At 52.0% G+C, this 19,462-nt stretch overlaps 2 protein-coding genes across 6 annotated transcripts in view; one reads left to right on the forward strand and one right to left on the reverse strand.

The window, feature by feature from the left end:
- UCK2 (uridine-cytidine kinase 2) overlaps positions 1 to 17,214 on the forward strand; it is a 34,161-nt gene extending 16,947 nt beyond the window's left edge. For all 5 annotated transcript variants that reach the window (XM_054036835.1, XM_054036836.1, XM_054036834.1 and 2 more), the window contains 5 exons: positions 1,082 to 1,178; positions 1,936 to 2,078; positions 10,306 to 10,403; positions 13,340 to 13,388; positions 14,068 to 17,214. In XM_054036835.1, coding sequence (XP_053892810.1) covers positions 1,082 to 1,178; positions 1,936 to 2,078; positions 10,306 to 10,403; positions 13,340 to 13,388; positions 14,068 to 14,207 — 527 coding nt within the window. In that variant the 3' untranslated portion in view covers positions 14,208 to 17,214. The remainder of the gene's footprint in view (positions 1 to 1,081; positions 1,179 to 1,935; positions 2,079 to 10,305; positions 10,404 to 13,339; positions 13,389 to 14,067) is intronic.
- Positions 10,417 to 19,462, reverse strand: part of ANKRD45 (ankyrin repeat domain 45) — a 43,179-nt gene continuing 34,133 nt past the window's right edge. The window contains exon 8 of the mRNA XM_054036840.1: positions 10,417 to 10,886. The gene's annotated coding sequence lies outside the window, so the exon portion shown is untranslated. The remainder of the gene's footprint in view (positions 10,887 to 19,462) is intronic.

A 19,462-nucleotide genomic window follows, 5' to 3' on the forward strand; every position in this document is an offset into this window, starting at 1 on the left:
TTCCACTGGCACAGAACAGCTTGGTAATGCCGTGGACCCAGCTTCTTGCTCCACTGCATTAATGTGGGGTGGACGGGTAGTGATGCAATGCACTGGCTTGCTTGGGACCTGCTGTCATATCCTGGTTAGGTTCCTAGTGAAGTGAACCTGGGTCTTGTCCTTATCCCAAGAGATGGCTGCACTATCATATAACATTATTTGCACTTCTACAGCCGGTTTCATCCTGAAGATCCTAAAGCGCTCTGCAGACTCTATGCAAACCGCACCACTGAAAAGCAACCGCCTGTGGGTTGACGTGCTCAGCGCACTGCCCAGCCAGAGGGAACACTCTCTGCCCAAGGAGAGTAGGGTTAAAACATCTCCTTAAAGGCTGGAATTTTAAGACTTACCCCAACTCCAAGAAGGTGCTAGTAGAGCTGACTCAGCCTTCTGCCCTTTCCAGGCAGATCACTGATTGGCATGTAATGATGGTGGGGCAGGGGAGTATCTCAAACTGGTGCTTGATTTCCCCTAAACCCTCCCCTTCTGGAAGGTACCCTACTGAGCAGGATCTATCCAGAAAACAGGGCTAAATACAAAGGAAACCCAATTCCTGTTACTACAACAGAGATTCTTTCAACTGCTTAATGGGCTGGTTGGAAATTCCAGAACCGCCTCACCCAAAACCCAGTTGCCTTGGGCAGCGGGCTGCCTTGCTAACAGAGCCCTTTCTGTGAAGCTGTGGGAGGGAGCTGTTCAAGGATAAAAGGCCGCTCTAGTCTTTGAGGGGCTGGGGTTCGGGAGGAGATTCACTCTTTAGTCTTGGCTTTAAACAAAATCAGTACAAAGATTGTATTGATCTTCCAGGGCTGGATCCTCAGCTGGTGTAAAGCAGCATAGCCCCACTGATTTCAGTGGAGTTCTGCCTCTTTCCAACAGCTGGGATCTGGCCCAATAGCACTCAGGCCTTGAGGCAGCATGAATCTGCCTGCCTGCGCTCCTCCATGTCTAGCTTAGCTGGGACTCTGTCTAGGTTGAAATACCAGGATGTATGGGGGCAGAGGTTGGCAGGCAGCCTTCATAACAGCTTGTCTCTCCTCAGATGCCTTTGACAACGAGCTCATTGTCAAAACGCTCAAAGAGATCATGGAAGGGAAGACAGTCCAGATTCCTGTCTATGACTTTGTTTCCCATTCCAGGTAAGACACTACTCCTGCCTTGCTCTGCACCTGCTACTCTAATTCGGGAGAATGGGATGCAGCTCTGCCCATCCTCATTTGCAGCACCCTCCCTCCCCTGACACCCCATGCAATGATCTCTTGAGCAGAAACTACCAATATGGGCTATTTCTGGAGACGGCATCTTTATTTTGCCAGCTCTTGTAGGCACTGTATATCGCCCAAATGCTTGAGCTGAATAGCCCACCCCAAAAACACCCTAGGTTACAAAATCAAGCACTCAAATAAAAAAAATGCCAGAATGTAAGTTATCCGCTCAACCTAAACTCTGTGTTATGGTACAATCACGTGCTATTTCCCACAGAACCTCTGCTTCATAAAGTGCTCGGGGAATGCAGCAGGGTTGCATGGCAAATGGGACTGTTGTCTGCAGGACACCTGCCTCTTCTGCTGGAGAAACTGGAAGGGATGTCTGTAAAGTTCCTGTGGGTGGGTCCCTGAGCATGATTAATTAGTTTGACTCTTGCATGCAGCAGCTGCCTGGGGGAGATAGATGTGCACATGGTGGTGGCAGCGATGGGGAAGGTCTAGCCTGCTCCCTCTTTTCACCATGTTTTAGGAAAGAGTGCCTATAGCTTTTGGATTCCCTGGTTAAGCTTTGCCATAGTGGGATGGGGTGGAGTGGGGAAAGCTGGGTCAAGAAGCCACCAGCCCCAACACTCCTCCCATCAGGGCAGCTCTTCCTCTTGTTCTGACATGCCTTTCTCGTGCATGGCAGGAAGGAGGAGACGGTGACTGTGTACCCAGCTGACGTGGTCCTCTTCGAGGGCATCCTGGCCTTCTACACCCAGGAGGTCCGGGATCTCTTCCGGATGAAGCTGTTTGTGGACACGGACGCAGACACCCGGCTGTCCCGCAGAGGTGAGGGCGCATAGCCAGGTAGAAAGATGCTACCTGGTGCGTAACTGACTTGGGAAGCTTGCTTCTGTGAGACATTGAAGGCAAAGAGATTCTGAAGCAGGATTGGTCTGTTGGATCGATGGAAGAGCATCTTCTGTGACGCCTAGCTAGACAGAAATGGCAAGAGCACTTGGCCTTCATGGTCCAGGGTATTAGATCAACCCCCAGTCAGCATCAGGAAACACCTGCCCTGTATCCCAAGTGGTAGTGGGTTGTGTGGGTTTTATGCTTCCCAAAGCTGCTGGCTTTGGTGAGCATGAGTGACAGGATTCCAGACCAGATGTTCAGTTCTGTTGTGGCAGCTCCTCTGAGAAAGCTGTGCCTAGCTGCAGTGGCCCTACAGATTCCCTTCAGTGCAGATGGCTGGAATGCCAGTTCTCTGCCAGTCATGGGGTGCCAAAAGCAGCGGTATGGCAAAGCTGTTTAAAGACTAGTTCCAAGTCAATGCCTGTTGTGTAGGAGAGGGCATGGCGGGTGGGGATGGGCTGTGTAAGCTCAGGGGGTGACTATAGAAAGGTAGTCTCTGCAGATACTTCTCATGCTCTGGGTGGATAAGGGGCTGTCTCTAAGGGCCTGCACTAACAGTCTCTCCTTACAATAATGCCACTGCATCCTGGAACTCCTCACCTGCCTAGTGCTCATTGGGAGCAGAGGGTTTTGGGGTCGCTTCCAAAATTGATTTCCTTGGGTGCAGTTTTTTCTGGGAGCTGAGGGGCCTGCCTGGCAGGATTCCTGTGGCCCGGTCAGCTCTGGCTATGAATGCTGGCCAAGAACTGACAGTGTGGTGGGCATGGCATGGCAGTTCAGGGTTGGGAATGGGGGCACGTAGAATTTGGGAAATGAAGGGCTTATGACACTGAATTGTCTTTCTTCGCTACCTGTAGAACTTGGGGAGTAATAAGTGTATTTAACACTAATGTATCTCCCTGGAGTCCTGTTGCCACTTCTGTCCCCAGACAACCACTGCCACTCTGATAGTAATGCTAATGGCAGGAGCTGGCCTGCTGTGGAGGCTGGACTCTGCTGGGGCAATGGAAGGAATGGGGTTGGGGGAGGTCATGTGTGTTTTCCAATTGGGATGAAGCAGGCAGGTCAGTTGGGTGCTCTGGTTACCATATTGACAGCCTCTGGAATTGAGGAAACTCCTCCCCCTGACCCGTGCAGTACTACTGAGAGCCCTGGCAACACCAGAACCTGGCTCCAAGCACATGCAGCACAACATTACATGGGGTTGCAGTACTGTGTGGTGGGCTGCTCCCACTGCAGTCAGCCCTCTTTGCTCTTAGCCTCCTGGCTTAGTATCGACAGTCTGGGCTGACTTTGGATGGGTTACATAAGAACAGCTATACTCTGTCAGACCAATGGTCCATCTAGCCTAGTATCCGGTCTTCCAGCAGTGGCCTGTTCCAGAGGGAAAGAACAGAACAGGGCAATATTTGACTGATCCATTCCCTGTCATCCATTCCAAGCTTCTGGCAGTCAGAGGCTAAGGACACCCAGAGCATCGCATTACATCCCTGATCATCTTGGCTAATAACCATTGATGGATCATATCCTCCAGGAACTTCTCTAGTTCTTTTTTGAACCCAGTTATGCTTCACCACATCGCATGGCAATGAGTTCTACAGGTTGACCGTACTTTGTTCGAAGATGTACTTCCTTATGATTGTCTAAACCTGCTGCCTATTAACATCATGGGGTGACCCCTGGTTCTTGTGTAATGTGAAGGGGTAAATAACACTTCCTTATTCACTTCTTCACACCATTCATGATTTTATAGACCTCTATAATATCCCCCCTTAGTTGTCTCTTTTCCAAGCTGAACAGTCCCAGTCTTTTTAATCTTTCCTTGTATGGAAGCTGTTCCATGCCCTTAATCATTTTTGTTGCCTTCTCTGTATCTTTTCCAATACAATACATCTTTTTTTGGGATGGGCAACCAGAACTGCATGCAGTATTCAAAGTATGGGCGTACCAGAGATTAATATAGTGTCATTATGATATTTACAGTCTTATTATCTATCCCTTTGCTCATGGTTCCTAATATTCGGTTAGCTTTTTTGACTGCTGCTGAATATTGAGTGGATGTTTTCAGAAAACTATCCACAATGACTCCAAGATCTTTCTTGGGTGGTAACAGCTAATTCAGATCCCAATATATTGTATGTATAGTTGGGATTATGTTTTCCAATGTGCATTTGCTTTTATTAACATTGAGTTTCATCTGCTCTTTTGTTACCCAGTCTCCCAGTTCTGTGAGATCTCTTTGTAACTCTTCGCATTATGCCTTGGGCTTAAATATCCTGAGTAATTTTTGTACTGGTCTGTAAATTTTACCACCTTACTGTTTACCCCTTTTTCCACTTCACTTATGAATATATTGAACAGCACTGGTCCTAATAGAGATCCCTGGAGGACTCTATTTACCTCTTTCCAGTCTGAAAGCTGACCATGGATTCCTATCATGTAACCAGTTACTGCTCCATGAGAGGACCTCCCTTCTCATCCCATGACTGCTTACTTTGCTTAAGAGTCTTTGGTGAGGGACCTTGTCAAAGAGGAGTTGGGATAGTTGCCTCTTCAGAAAGGGATTTCCTTCAAACTGATCCAGACCAATGACTTGAAGAGCCCCAGAGGCACAATTCACAACCTGAGCCTTATTGTACTAGGACTCCAGTCCCTTGGTATCGTTCCCTTTTAAATCGCCAACCTGGGGAAGCCGGTCCGGCCTGTACCAGCTTACTTTCACCTCTGCTGAGTATAGATAAAACAGGACACCAGAGTGGAACTCCATTAAGGGACTCTAGGGAAGGCCTACCCAGCACAAGTGTGTCTCTGTAGAATTCCAGAGATGTGCTTATCCTGCATCTGAGATGGGATTTCAGTGCTGGCCGAGAAAGCTAGAGCCGAGATACTCCAGGATGCCTGCCACTGTCAGGCCAACATTACTGTCTCGTCAGTAGCTAAGATGTCATCATTGCTGATGAACGCTTTTTTACACCCACCTGTCTCCTCTCTGCCCACCCCGCTGCTTCCACATGACTCATTCAGGGAGGTCACAGTAAAGTCACTGCTTGGGGGGCGGGGGGGAGAAAGAACTAGCAGGTCACAAACACTGCATATGGACCTTACAAAACGAGTCTCCCTTAACCAGTGGTCATGATGTTGGAGATCTAGGATTTGCCGTCTGTCCAGTTGCATCTTCCACCTCTGCAGATGGCCTGTGTCTCATGTCCCAAGGGAAGGTGAAAATCACCTGTACTTGGCTGACAGTACAGTGCTTTATATAGGATCACTGTAAACCTTCCTGACCACTGTGGCAATTGGCTCATGCCCTGAAGCATGAGATTTGGTTACCTTTGTTTTAGCATGTGATTTCTAACGTTGTTGGTCTTAGAATTATCCAATCCCTTTTTAAGATCCAGCTATAGTTCTTCTTGGTGCTAGGAACTGAAAAATGGCCCTCACTCCAATGATAGCAACCGAGGAATGAACACCCCCACCCCCACCCCCTACCACCACCACCTCAATGAAGAAACTGAACCAGCTGATTTGGAAAGAACTCTCTATTGATCACTGAGGTGGGTGTGTTAGTGGGGCTTATAGGTCTTGGTTAATGGAACCCTGGAAGCAAGAAATCGTAGGTGATGAACAGACAGCCCCTAAAGACAACAATCCTCAAATCAGTGCTCGATTACCCTCTCTCAGCCCTTGCTATAGGTAAAAGTCAGTGACTAGGAACTGTTCATGTTCATTCTCTCTCTTCTCACCCCCGCTTCTAAAGCCCTGCAATATGGTTGGCTGGAGACCAGCGGGCCCATCAGAGAGCAGCTCCCTGCCTGTTCAAGGGACTGGACTCCTTCCTTTTTTGGGAGGATTGACCACCCAAAGGCTTTCTGTGTGTTCCCTTTCATAGGCATTGTGGAAAGCGCTAGTCATAGCCTTGTTTCTCTCCTTCCCTAACCAATGACCAAGCATTTACCTATCTCAACCAATAATGCGATGTGGGGGGAGATCCAATGGCCCGTGTTTCATAGAAAGCCAGAGCTGGTGACTAATGGTCCTTTCTGGCTGTAACCCCTGAACTGCAGAAACTAGGCAGGATGATGTAGTGGGATCTGGCTACTGAGTCGCAGCCCACTCATGAGACATTACTGTAACCGAATGTTACTGTGGGAACCAGAGCCCAGAATCCTGGATTAGCACGGGCTGGAGCAGTAAACTTGGGACTTTGGTTTTTGTAAATTGCGTCATGCTCTTTCCGCTAAGAGTGGTTCTGCTGCCAGATCGCAGAACTGGCCAGCTGCTCCAGATACTACTCTTTGTGATGGGCTGATCGTCTCCTGTCAGTCAATAGGAGTCTCTCCAGGGACTCTGATGGGAGATGCATCAGGCCTGATCTGATCTTTGCCAGCCCTCCTTGCTCTCACGTGTAGATCAGGCTTTCTGGATGGGTGTGAATTGTGCATCAGCAAAGCCCATAGACCACTAGAAATAAAAGAATAGCCATGGTGGCAGGTACTGTAACTCCTCACTTAACGTTGTAGTTATGTTCCTGAAAAATGCAACTTTAAGTGAAATGATGGTAAACGAATCCAATTTTCCCATAAGATTTAATGTAAATGCAGGGGATTAGGTTCCATGGAAATTTTTTCTAGGCAGACAAAAGGCATTCTATACTGTACTGTGGTTGGGAGGTGCCCCGGCTTACCCCACACAGGCACAGCGTGCTGCAGGCAAGGACACTAGGAAGCACCTTGTGCAGCAGCAGCGGCAGCTTCTCTCCCCAGAAGAACAGGTGCCAGCTTTACCAGGGGATGCTCCAGGCCTACCTCTTCTTGTCCACTCCAGGCCCACTTCTTCCCACCCCCACTCCACCTCCTCTCCACCTCCTCTCCAGAGCACGCTGCATCCCCGCTCCTCCCCCTCCCTCCCAGAAAGTCCTAAGTGCCACCAAACAGCTGTTTTGTGGCAGTGGAAGCACTGGGAAGGAGGGGAAGGAGGCAGTGCTCTTCCACAGAATTCTACAAGCAGTGGACAGAGCAGTCAGCCAAACAAGGTTATAAGGGAGCATTGCACAACTTTAAATGAGCATGTTCCCTAATGGAGCAGCGACGTAACTTTGAAACAATGTTAAGCGGGAGGACATTAAGTGAGGAGTTACTGTAAAGCCCAATTCCTGGGGGGAGGAGCCTTGTGGAAACAGAATTGGAGCGTCCCCTGTCGTCTTGGACACTCTCCCTACCTGTCCTGAGGGTGTCTCACCTTTGCAGAGTATCACGGCTGACACTGTGGTAAGTCTGAAGGTGCTGGACTCCCTGCAGCTGTAACCTGTATGCTGCAGCACCTGGCATGTGGGGCAGAAGAACTGCCACCCAGAAACAGACCCATGATCAAGCTAGTCCAGTATCCTGTCTTGGACAGTGGCCAGTGCCAGTCCTTTCAGAGGAAGGTGCAAGCACCCCACAGTGCAAGTTTAAGGGATAAACTGCCCCAGGAAAGTTTCCTCCTGTCCCCTGTTAGCTATGGTCAGTCTATGCCCCAAAGATGAGGATCTGTCTGGCTCTGGGTTTGAGCAATGGTTAATCAACTCCGTTGTGTTAGAAGGGAACTGTAGAAACCCCACTGGGCATGGAGTTGTGTGTGACCTTCGTACAGGCTTTCTCCCCCTCAGACCAGGGAGTGTAGCGTGGAACTGGGAAAGCTAAACTCTCCCTCTTCTTGCCCATTTGTTGTGTGCTGCTCAGAAAATCTGTGCTGGGTTTTATGAAGCTTTCTGGAGAGGGAAGAAGTCAGTAGGAGCAGCCTGGAATGGGGCTGGGCTGGTCTCCAGGTCGGGAGCAGACGCCAGGCTTGCCAGTCCCTGTTCCCACCCCAGGATCCTATGGCGTGCGAAAGGCGTGTCTTGGAACTGACAGCCAAGCACAAGCAGGAAAAGAGATCGGAGCTGCTGGGTCAGCTCCAAACTAGCATAGAGAGACCAATGCTGCTTTGCCTCCTGACAGCACTCTGGATGTTTGCCGTGCCAGTGACTGGCTGCCTGGGGGGGGGGCAAGTGGGGCAATTTGCCCTGGGCCCTGCAGGGGCCCCCCTGAGAATGTCAGAGGCTCCCCACCTCCGCCTTCCCCTATGCCCCGGCGCCTCAGCGCACCGCGTCCAGGAGTGGCCCTGGACAGCGCTGCAGCGGTGGGACCTGAGCTCCTCTCGCTCAGAGCCGCGTGGTAAGGAGGCGGTGCTCTGGTGGGACCTGAGCTCACAGCCGCGCCCCCTTACCATGTAGCTCTGAGCGGGAGGAGCTCAGGTCCCGCCGCTGCAGCGCTGTCCAGGGCCGCTCCTGGACGTGGCGCGCTGAGGCTCTAGGAGAGGTGGGAGTAAGCAGCATGGTAAGCCCCTCTGAGCCGGACACCTGACCCTCAGCTCTGAGCACAGCCCCTCTGAGCCAGGCACCCCCCCCCCCACCCCAGAGCCCAGCTCCCCACCCAGCCCTGGGCAACAGCAGTGCCACCCCCAGACAGCGACAGCCCATTGGCACCAACCATCACCCAGTGACGGCCCATCATGTAATTGCAAATGTACTAAAGAATTTAATTTTAAAATGTATTTTGTGTATTTTCAAATTATTAAAAATTTTTGAATGTATTTCACTGGTTATTTTTTACATTTCCAAATACATGTTACTATAGTATTGCAACTTTTTTTTTATGGAAGGGGCTCCCGAAATTGCTTTGCCTCAGGCCCCCTGAATCCTCTGGGTTGCCCTGGAGGCCGCTGTGCTCTGAGGCTGCCTGGCTCCTGCCAATGTCCCACAAAGCCAGCTGGCTGGTGCTGCGAGCACCCTGCTGCCCTTGCATGCTGGGGGAGAAGTTCCTTCAAGCTCTTCCTGAAAAGAGCCCAGCACTGTCTGCTCTGTGGGTTTGCCCCAACTTCAGCCATCAGCTGGCTGCACCAGGGCCAGTCCCTCATGTAGAGGGGCAAAGCCATTCTACACCAGCAGAGCCCAACTCCTGCATGGGAGGGAGAAAGAAGCTGCACTGGTGTAAATCTGTTTCTCTTGTCTTCACTGGGGCGGTTACTGGAATCAGCAGGAATCTCCAGTGCAGGCAAGGCCCGGCTGTCTCACCACCAGGAGAAGGTGGAGACTGTCCTCTCCAGATACTGACCAGGAGTTTGTGGGGAACAGGGCCGGCTTTAGGCTGATTCGCCCAATTCCCCGGAGTCGGGCCCCGCACCTAAGAGGGCCCCGCGCACTCATCCTGGTGGCGGTCATCTTTGGGGGCCCCATTCCCCTGGCCAGAGCTCCGGCCGGACTGCGGCAGCCCCACGACCCCAGCTGGACCGCGGCAAGCCCTGCAGCCCCCTCTCCCCCAGCCGGCAATCTGAAGTGCCACCCCAGGCATCGGGCCCCGCATTTGCTAAAGCCGGCCCTGGTGTGGAAGGATGGGATTGGTCCAGAATGAGCCCTGGAACTCGCTAGCATCATGCAACCGTCTCTTATCTCCCGCCTCCCACAAGCTGCACTCGGACCAGCCACCCCCCAAAAGGGGCTAGACAAGGCTAGCGAGGCAGTGGCTTGTCCATGGTGGGGAAGTGGGGTAGCTTTCACTTCTCCACTCTAGAAACTTTGGTGAGGTCACTTGTCTGGTTTGAGAGCCACCACCCTTGTGTTCCTGCCCCCTAAATAGAACTATCCAATTTACAATGCGAAAGCTGCTGTGGGACTGTTAGCCTCGGCTTCTGAGTGTCCCCGCCTTGGGGGGCCAGTGCAGGATTCAGGGGTATTCACAGATCTGTGTGAGGGGCCTATGACTGGAGTAACAGGGGGCTGCAGGTCAGGATTGAGGGGCATCAGTAGAGCTGTGGGGGGACCCCAGTAATGTAGTAGCATCAGGGCTGTAGGCTGGGACTGGTGCATTGGGAGAACTTGGGAGGCAGGACTGGAATGTTGTGAATTGAAGTGCACTGATAGACCTAGAAGGGGGAAACATGCACAGCCGCCTGGCTCAGGCCTGTAATATCAGCCCCTCTTCTCAGGAGCTCTTGCAACCAAATGACATTAAACTGTGAGCCATCTAGCCGGCCTGGGGTGTGGCCTGAAGAGTGCTGGGAAAGGGGCCTGTCTGGGAAACGGGGGGGGGGATGCTTTGGCCCATGCAATTGGCTCCTGACTGCCTTGTTTTTCTCCTCCTAGTGTTACGAGACATCAGCGAGCGAGGCCGGGACCTTGAGCAAATCTTGTCTCAGTACATTACTTTCGTCAAACCAGCCTTTGAGGAATTCTGCTTGCCAGTGAGTGAGGAAAAACAACCACCCCACGAGCCGTCTGGGAGCTCCTTGACTGGGAGCTCTCTTCTCGCTGGGGCCTGCCCTACCATGCAGCGACGTCACTTTCCTCAGGGCAGCGCCAGCCTGGACAGTGCATTCTCTCCCTGCAGGCACAGATGGCTGCATGGCAGGGCACGGTGTCTGTTGGTCTCAATGGTCACTTCCCTGTGGCTGGGGTTTCTGGCTAGATGCTGCAGCAGGGGAAGTCCCTATTTGTGGGTGCAGCTTGTGCATAGTCCCAGTGGCTTACAGGCTGTCGTGGGTGTGCTGGGACACACTGATGTTCCCTTCCCTACCCCTGGGACACAGTCAGTGCTCATGCCTTCTGGGTGGCCCAAAAGGAGGGGCAGGGGACTGAGCTCTGTGCTGCAGGTCTTGGCCTAGGGTTCCCACTTCTGGCTGGCTACAAAGCCAATGAAGAGCTTGCTGGCTTCCAGCTGTGGATTCCTGGAATCAGAAGTGAAGTGAGTTCAGGTGCTGTCAGTGGAGGTGGAGATGGTTTTGGCTCCCAGGGAAGGCAGAGGGAGAGCGGGGGGCCTGGGAGGTGAACACAAGGAGCCCACGTTGCCAGTCTATGTGGTAGCACCTAGAGGACTGGAACAAAGATCAAGGCCCCCTTGCACTAGGTACTGGCCATGTGCCTAGTAAGAGACTGACCCTGCACCATGGGCCAGGAAGGATTTTTATCCCCTTCTTGCACGTGAGGGAAGTGAGACACTGAGATGGGGTGATTTGCCCCAGGTCGCAGGTCAGTCAGTGGCAGAGGTGGGAATAGAACCCAGAACTCAGTCAAGTGCCTCAACTATTTGACCAACCCTTCTCCTTAACCGTTTCTTTCCTATTCCCAGCACTGCACTTCCTTCCCCTCAAGCCAGGGAGGGAGCCTTGCTTTGCTCCAGAGAGAGAGCTGTGTTAGTGGGTCCTTTGGGGATGCAAAGCCTGGGTAAGGAGGCTCTGGGACAGACAAGGGTTGGACCCTCCTTTCCGGCTATCTGCTGTCATACAGTCATCATTGGCTTCTGGGAGACATGGAGTGGAACAGACCTGTCATGGGAGCCAAGTCTAGCGCCCTCCTTGATAGGGTCAGGGAAGGGTGTAGAGGCCCGTCAGGAAGGGTAGGTAGTCAGCTCCAGAAAGGAGGCAAGAAGATATATTCTAGCCACCTTGGCGCACTCCTCTCCTGATCATCGATCCCCAACAAAAGTGCCACTGCTACCCTCATCTGCTTCCAAAATCTGCTCATGGTCCTGCAGGGAGAGGAATGAGCAACAGAGATGGCAGCAACATCTCTTCTCCTCCTGCCCTGGTGAATCCTGCCTCTGACTGATCTGCACTCCAAGCTCCTGGCTCAAGGGGCAGCTATTCTACTTGCATGCAGTGCAGAACAGGCAACCTGGTGTAAGCACTGGTGATCCTGGTGCTGATCTCCTAATAAGCTCCGGGTCAGACGGGCTGGGAGGGAATCCCCATGACTGGAATCTGACAGATCCATAGCTATGCAGTGTTCTTGTAGCCATGTCAGTCCCAGGATCATAGAGAGACAAGATGGGGGAGGTAATGTCTTTTATTGGACCATCTTATGTTGATATGAGAAACTTTTGAGCCACACAGAGCTCTTTGGGTGTGAGACAGGTAGGCAGAGTGTCACAACTAAATATCACAGGGAACAGGTAGGTTAGCTTAAGTAGTGTGTGTACATTATCTGTTTGATCTTGTATGCAGCTGTTACGCTCAGAGTACTTTTCCCAGACCCGAAGAACTCTGTGTAGCTTGAAAACTTGTCTCCCTCACTAGCAGAAGTTGGTCCAATAAACAATATTACTTTTCCCCACCTTGTCTTAAGGCTAGTCTAAACTGGTAACGCTAAAGCGCTGCTGCGGCATGTGTAGTCATGGCACAGCGCTGGGGGGAGCTCTCCCAGCACTTTATTTAAAAAAAAAAACAAAAAAACCACACCACCTCCATGAGGGGCATAGCTCCCAGCGCTGGTGCACGGGCTACACTGGCACTTTACAGCGCTTAAACTTGCTGTGCTCAGGGGTGTGTTTTTTTTCACACCCCTGCAGCGCTGTAAAGTGCTAGAGTAGATAAGCCCTAAGAGCCAGAGCTAGGCTGTAATGGGCTCTCGTAACTGCCATTGTCTAAAGCCATGAATAATGTAACAGCTTCTCCCCACAAACTATTTCCACAGCCTGGCCACCGCCTCAGGGAGCCCTCCGGGTGTAGCTGTGCAGGGCAGATCCTGCAGCAGCAACAACTATTAAACGCTTGGCCTGGTGCTCTGGTTTTAATGCTGATTGTGCAGTGTGGGTGGCTTCGCTATGCTCCAGGCTAAATGCCAAGACTGGGATGAAGCTGGCATTGGCATCATGGGGAAGGAAGGTGTGAGCCAGCAAAGAGTGGGATGCTGCATCGTTAACCTTCCAGAAGGGAAGTGTAAGCAACATTGAAATCCCGTCTAAACAAACTAGTTGGCAGCCTCTCCCCACAAACTCCCTGTGAACTCAGTCTTGTCAACTCCTGTGACCCTTACTGCCAGTCTGGTGATCTTTGGTGCGATGTTTATCTTGAAGCGCCAACTTCCAGAGTCATGAGATTCTCACCTGATCACAACTTTTACTAATGAAACTTTGTAGCCCTCATGATTGTGGAGAAAAGCATGAAAATGTGCTCAGAGTATAGTCTAAAGCTCAAACAAGAGGGCAAATGAAAAGAAACCAGAATGTGTTAACGTCCCATGGTGGGGTGGCTGGTTCGTTGGTTTCTGAGGCCTGACTGGGGTTGGCACTACGGGATTATGGTATGAAATCTTCAGAGGTGCAGAAGCAATGAAAATACTTCAAGGCTGGGTCAGTTACACGCTCTGGTCTCTCCTGTAACACCGTGCTTTCTTCTCACAGACCAAGAAGTATGCTGACGTGATCATCCCCAGGGGGGCAGATAATGAAGGTGAGCGGTGATGCTCCTCAATGAATGGGGAGGGTTCATGTGGGGAAACAGACTAAGGGGGCCCTGGCTGCTGTTTGGCATGTGGACGTGAATGACCCCTGCGGGGCTGGGGTTAGATGGGAGCCAGTGTGGCTCCTAGCGAGGTGATGAGTCCCATATCTGGCTTTTAAGGTCGGTTACGGTCTGCAGACTTGGTTGGAGGAGGTGCTCTCCCATGGGAAACTCCTAGATGCTCCCTGTTGCTGCATGGGTGGGCTGGCAGGCTGCAGCTTACTGTGAGAGTCAGAGTACAAGAGGTAGTAACTCAGTAGTATGTATCCTGCAGCATGAACTCCTGGAGTGAGACATGTTAAGGCAAAGGGGGCTTAGTATGTCTAAAGTATGTATGCTCGGATAGTCCCAGTAGAGCGGCAAAGCCAGCTCCTCAGCTGCTGTGAATCAGTGTCACTCCACTGACTTGCATGGCTCCTCTCTGGCTGCAGGAGAGGACGAGGCGCCGCCTGCATGCGGGAAGCTATCACTCAGTGACTTGACTGTTCCCTGCAGTGCTGACAGCCTGGCACTCCTGGGCGTGTGCCCCACTGCATTGCAAAGGGAGCTGGGAGTGGCCCCGTTTCTATAGCTTGGGACTCATTTATGCTGTACAATCCTAACCCAGCTCTGTTTCCCCCACACCCAGTGGCCATAAACCTGATCGTGCAGCACATCCAGGACATTCTGAATGGAGGACATAGCAAACGCCAGATCAACAGCTGCCTGAATGGCTACACCGCTCCGTGCCAGAGGCAGCCTTCTGAGTCAAGTAGCCGGCCACACTGACCCGACATTGGGGTGAGGTTGGGGTGGATGGTGGTTGGGCTCTGCTGCAGCTGATCTGTCCGTACTGTGTCCAATCACACCCCCACCCCGATATTTAAGAAACCGGATGGAGACACATGCCTTTAATTTTGTATCTTGGAAATGAGAGAGGAGCATCTGGATTCCCAGATGCCGCTGGGGATGCCTACCGCTGGCTTTGCTCAGTAACCACTCCAGCACAGAACCGTCTATCAATACAGAATCGCTCTATTTTTGTGTAAAAAAGAACAATGTAAAACTACTTGCCATAAGATATTTGCCAGGCTTGGTATTGCTGAGGGCAGCTGGGACAGGGGGGCGGAGGGGGACACACGGGTGCTGCTGGCATGGGGAACTGGTAAGTGTGGGAGGGGAAAACTGCACCAAAGGCTTCAAACTAGGTGACCAAGTGGCTTAGGAGCCAGAAGCAGCTACCCCATGGCTGGGGCGTGGGTGGAGGCTTGGTGTGGAGCATACTGTGATGCTTTTGCTGCTGGCCTGCGTGGCTTGTCACACAGCTGCTGTGCCTGTTCTGCAAGAGGGTGCTGGGTTTGGTTGGTGGGGAGGGGTGGAGTAGGGATTGAGGGCTGAAACCTTGGCTGCCCTTTCCTACTCTGCTTTTCCTCCCCCATCCCTGCTAGCTGCCTGCCTTGCCAAGGCTCCCCAGTGCTCCTGCCTGAGTCACTCAGCACTGCCCCTGTCCCCCAGCTGACTTCCTGCTGGCTGTGGTTTTGGGGCTGGAGTGATTCATCCCACAAAGAACTGGCTGGGGGGAGGGGAGGAGAGGATTTTGAAAGGATGAAATTCTGGGCTTGGCTATTAACAGCTGCTGGTCTTCAGACTCCTGCCACATGGCTGGGTGTCAGGAGCACCTCACCCCTGTCTGGCTACAAGTGTCTGGGGGCTTTCCTCGGCTGCCTGGATTTTGGTAGGGGAAGGCCTGGGGCCATGGGTAGAGCAATATGATAGACATGAGTGCGCTCTAGCACCACCCCTTGGCCAGCTGCTGAAATAGCAAGAGCGCCAGGTGAGAGCTCGGCAGCGCCTGTGTAGTGGGTGGGGGTGGGGGAAAACGTGCATGCTGTCTGAAGTGGCCTTGCTTCTCCATGAGCGGAGTTTGAGCTCAAGCTCTGCTTACAGCATCCCTGAGGCTGCTCCCCAGCTGGTCTGTGGGGAGAAGAAAGGCAGTTGGGCTAGAAGCTACAGAGCAGCCCCTCCCAGTAAGCCCCGCAGAGTAATGTTATGCCAGGGCATTGCAGCATTGGCACAGGGGTGTGTGTCCCATGCCCAGCTGGCTGTGAAGAGCCTAGCACTGCTGGCACTCTGGGGCCACCCTAGATCAAGCTCCTCTGAGACTGGAACCTCTGCCCCTAGAGAAGCATGGCCCCATGACCAGTTTCTACTTGAAACTCCCAGGGCAAACCACTGAGTGCCTTGGCTGGGATTTGGGCCAGAGGATCAGATTGTGTCCACACTCTCCCTGCTACCTGCCTTCTTTGCCAGCTGGTGGGATCTTCTCCCTGCTGGTGCTGGGCAAAGCAAACTCTTTTCAGGGCCCTCGACTTAGCATTGGGCTTGCTGTTCGCTCAGAGCCCCCTGGGCACGTGTTCGTTCTCTCTCTCTCTCTCTCTCCCTATTACTAGAACAGCAAAGGGCTGAGCAGTCACTGCTATGGGGAGTACGGTAGAGGGCAGGTCTAGAGGGGCCATCCTGATTGGGCTGGGGTGTTAGCCCTCCAAATTACTTCAGAATTGGCTTGGTTAAGGATCTGAGCTGGACTGGACCTGGAGCGAGTTCTCTGCTCCCTGAGAAGGTGCTAAACCCACATGTGCCTGTATTCGGACCCCAGCCTGCCAGTATTGCCTTGGGAGACAGTATCCCGAAGCACTTGCTCTTTTCACAGAGCTCTGCGGAGACCAAAGCCATTACAGTTCATTCCGAGGGGCAGATGGCCGTGCTGGTTGTGAGTGACTGTGCCATGATGTGACACAGACCATGGGACTTCAATTTAGTGCCAGTGCTGCAGCTGTCAGGCACAGCTGTGCTTGAGGGGCTATCACTGTGGTGATAGGGACCCCCCCACCCCCAAGAGCCTCCATGGGGGGCGGGAATGGGAGCAAAGGGATGGTTCTTCATGGGGAAGGAGCAGCACTGGAAAGGGTCTCTTCTGCTCATCTTGGGTTCCCTTAAGAACTGAGGAATCTCCCAGTACTAACCTTGTCATGTCCCATTGAGCTCTGTGCTGTGGCCTCTGCCCTCAAGCCTGCTGGCGCTTTGCTCTCCTTTTGCCTAAGCGGCTCCCCACATGGGACTGGGTGGCTTCCCTGGGGGCTCACTGTCTTTGTGAGCTGTTCAGTACCAGGCTCCTGTGCTTTGGGGTGAGCCTTCAGAGCTCAGGCTTGTTCTTGTCCCTGTGTGGACATCTAGAGTCCTGCAAGGCTGCTGCATGGTCCTGCTCTTGGGCTAACTGAGGAATAACCTAGAGGCCTGGCTTCTTAGAGAAAAGAGATGCTTATTATTCACTTTCTGCTGGCTCTTCCCTCTCCTCTAACTGAACCGGGCGTGGGTGGAGGCTTGGTGTGGAGCATACTGTGATGCTTTTGCTGCTGGGAGAAGTCGTGGTGTGTGATAGGCTCTCTGAGACCACAAGGGGGCAAGGAAGGGAATAGATGCCCTAAGTCAGCACTGCCAGGGCAAAACCATTTCCTCTCTTCCTCTCCTGTCGTGGGATGGGAAGCCCTTCTCCTCTCCACCCTGTCCAGAAACCCCTCCAACAAACTCCTGAGGCATGGCAGTCTCCCTACTCCTGAGACCCAGTGACGCCTGGGTTGCCCCAAGAGGGCCAGAGGCCAGCACTTAGGTAACAAGTGTCTGGAGCCCTACAGGGGGGAGAGGTTTCTAGGGGCTGGAGGCTCAGCCTGGGTGAGGTGGCTTTCAAGACTGATGTACTGTTCTGCCCTTCCCTGTAAATAAAGATGAAATAACTGGATACAGGTGCCTCTTGTCTCCTCTCTTAAGCTGATTGCCAGCTGGGTGGTCCAGGCTTGGGCCTGCACTGCCTCTTTCTGCTCTGTAGGGGAGAGCCTGCCCCTATGTCATTGGAGCTAAATCCCACCTGCAGGTGTTGTTCTGTCTAAATTCTCATGCTGAAAAATCATGGTTGTGGATTGACAGCTGGCTGACTACCCAGGCAGCACTCCCTGCTGACGCACTAGAGCAGGGTGTCATCCACCCAGCCTGGAGAGTGGATTTAATTAGCAGCTGTGAGGAATCCTGCAGAATCAAAGCTTTTGGGCTTGTCTACACTGGCAATTTGCAGCGCTGCAACTTTCTCGCTCAGGGTTGTGAAAAAACACACCCCTGAGTGCAGCAAGTTTCAGCGCTGTAATGCGCCAATGTAGACAGTGCCCCAGCGCTGGGAGCTGTGCCCCTCGTGGAGGTGGGGTTATGTGTATGGGGGGGGGAGGTGTTTTTTGAGGGCTGGGAGAGCACTGCGACCACACAAGGCACATTAAAGCACGTCCGTGGCTGCGCTTTAGCATTGCCAGTGTAGACCAGCCCTCTGTTTTTTACAGCCAGAGAGAACCTTCCACATGCAACTCTGTCCTAGTCCAGCAACTCAGCAAATTGGAGAATGGTCTGCAGCCATAGCCTAACGATGGCACTTTAAAGAGCAGATTTCCCACATGGTTTAGGGGTCCAATTGTGAACCTGACTTGCACACACCACTGCAGCTTGTGCAATAGCAGTAGCTCTAAAAGTATGCTCCCTGACTCAAAGTCCTATGGCCTGTGTTATGCAGGAGTTCAGACTAGATGACCCCAGTACCCTGCTGGCCTTGGAACCTATGTAATATAATACTGCTCACTGCATGATGCTTTAGTAACTAATGTATTGTAAGGCCGTTTTGCCCTGGCTCCGTGGGCTATGTGGATTGGCTCTCTGTATCCCTGGCCTGTATTTTAATACACTTTCACCTCTTCCACATGGTGAGATTAAACTCCCCTGCCCTGGCCTTCCTCTCCAGGCAGGGATTTCCCTAGTTTCCCCCGGCGGGGGTGTACACCCCTCCTGAATTTCTCCAGCACCCCTCCCCCCAGTTACATGCATTGTTGCCAATTTAGTTGTTGGTTGGAAATTTGAGTTGAAATTGAAACATTAATACACACTTTAAAAGCATATACGGTATATGAGAATATATGTGTACCTGGGAAAGCATAATGGGTTTGAAAAGTATGAACAAAGATTAGCTTCCTCATACAGATGTTATTTATGACAATGTGGACACATTTGTTTAGGTTATATTGGCCTACCTAATTTCAAATTTATAAGAAAGGTCTGAATGAGCTCTCCTCTGACAGCTAATGATGAGCCAGTGGTGGGTGGAAAGCTTCAGGACCAGACTGTATTTACATGAACACACCTACTCTGGTTAGGTATCCAGCAGACAGAGCTGTGTTACCCAAGTGATCGATTTTGGCTGGTGTTGGGTTACAAATCACTTAAGTATTAAATGTGGGGGTCATGAAATGTTGTTCTTTTTGTCTGAGTAAAGGGCAGCAGAACTGTGCTTAGCCTGACTGAATGGCGGGGGGGTCTCCCTCAGTGCTGAATTTGTGCCAGGGCTGAGCCCCAGCACCTCTAGGCTTGGCAGTTCATAGCCCCGGCACCTCTGGGCTTGTCACATCAGTTATGAAAGTAACAAACTTGCTTGAGTCTCGGCACCTCTTTCATTACAAATTAAGCACTGGTCACCCTCAACTGAACTGCACTCGCTAAGCAGGAGGTTTGGAGGCCATATCCTAATGAAGAGAGAGAGGGTGGGGCACAGGTGTTTTGCTTGGTGTGGGTTCTGCCTAAGAGTCACAGGCAGTCTTTGACCTGCCCCTCTCTCCTGTTTAGAGAGAGAGCTGATTAGGCTTCAAAACTGACCACTGGAGCTGAAATCAGTGATAATCAGGGCTAAGTGCTTAGACCTGCTGCAGGACAGCATTGCAGGAAGAGAGAATCCAGCCTGCACTAGCAGCTAGGTTCCTCCACTGAGAGCTGAAATCCCTGAGAGCTGGGTGGAACCTCAAGAGACCAACTTGCAGAGGTCACGGTGGCAGCAGATGGTGACAGTGCAGGGCCATTGGGGGACGGAACAGTAGAGTGAACGGTGGCACGACAAACACCAGCAGCCAGAGCATTGAACTATGTTTTAGTGACTTGGCTCCAGAATGCTAAATTTGTGACTG

The sequence above is a fragment of the Malaclemys terrapin genome, chromosome 8 (assembly GCF_027887155.1).
Source record: "Malaclemys terrapin pileata isolate rMalTer1 chromosome 8, rMalTer1.hap1, whole genome shotgun sequence".
Classification (NCBI taxonomy): Eukaryota; Metazoa; Chordata; order Testudines; family Emydidae; genus Malaclemys; species Malaclemys terrapin.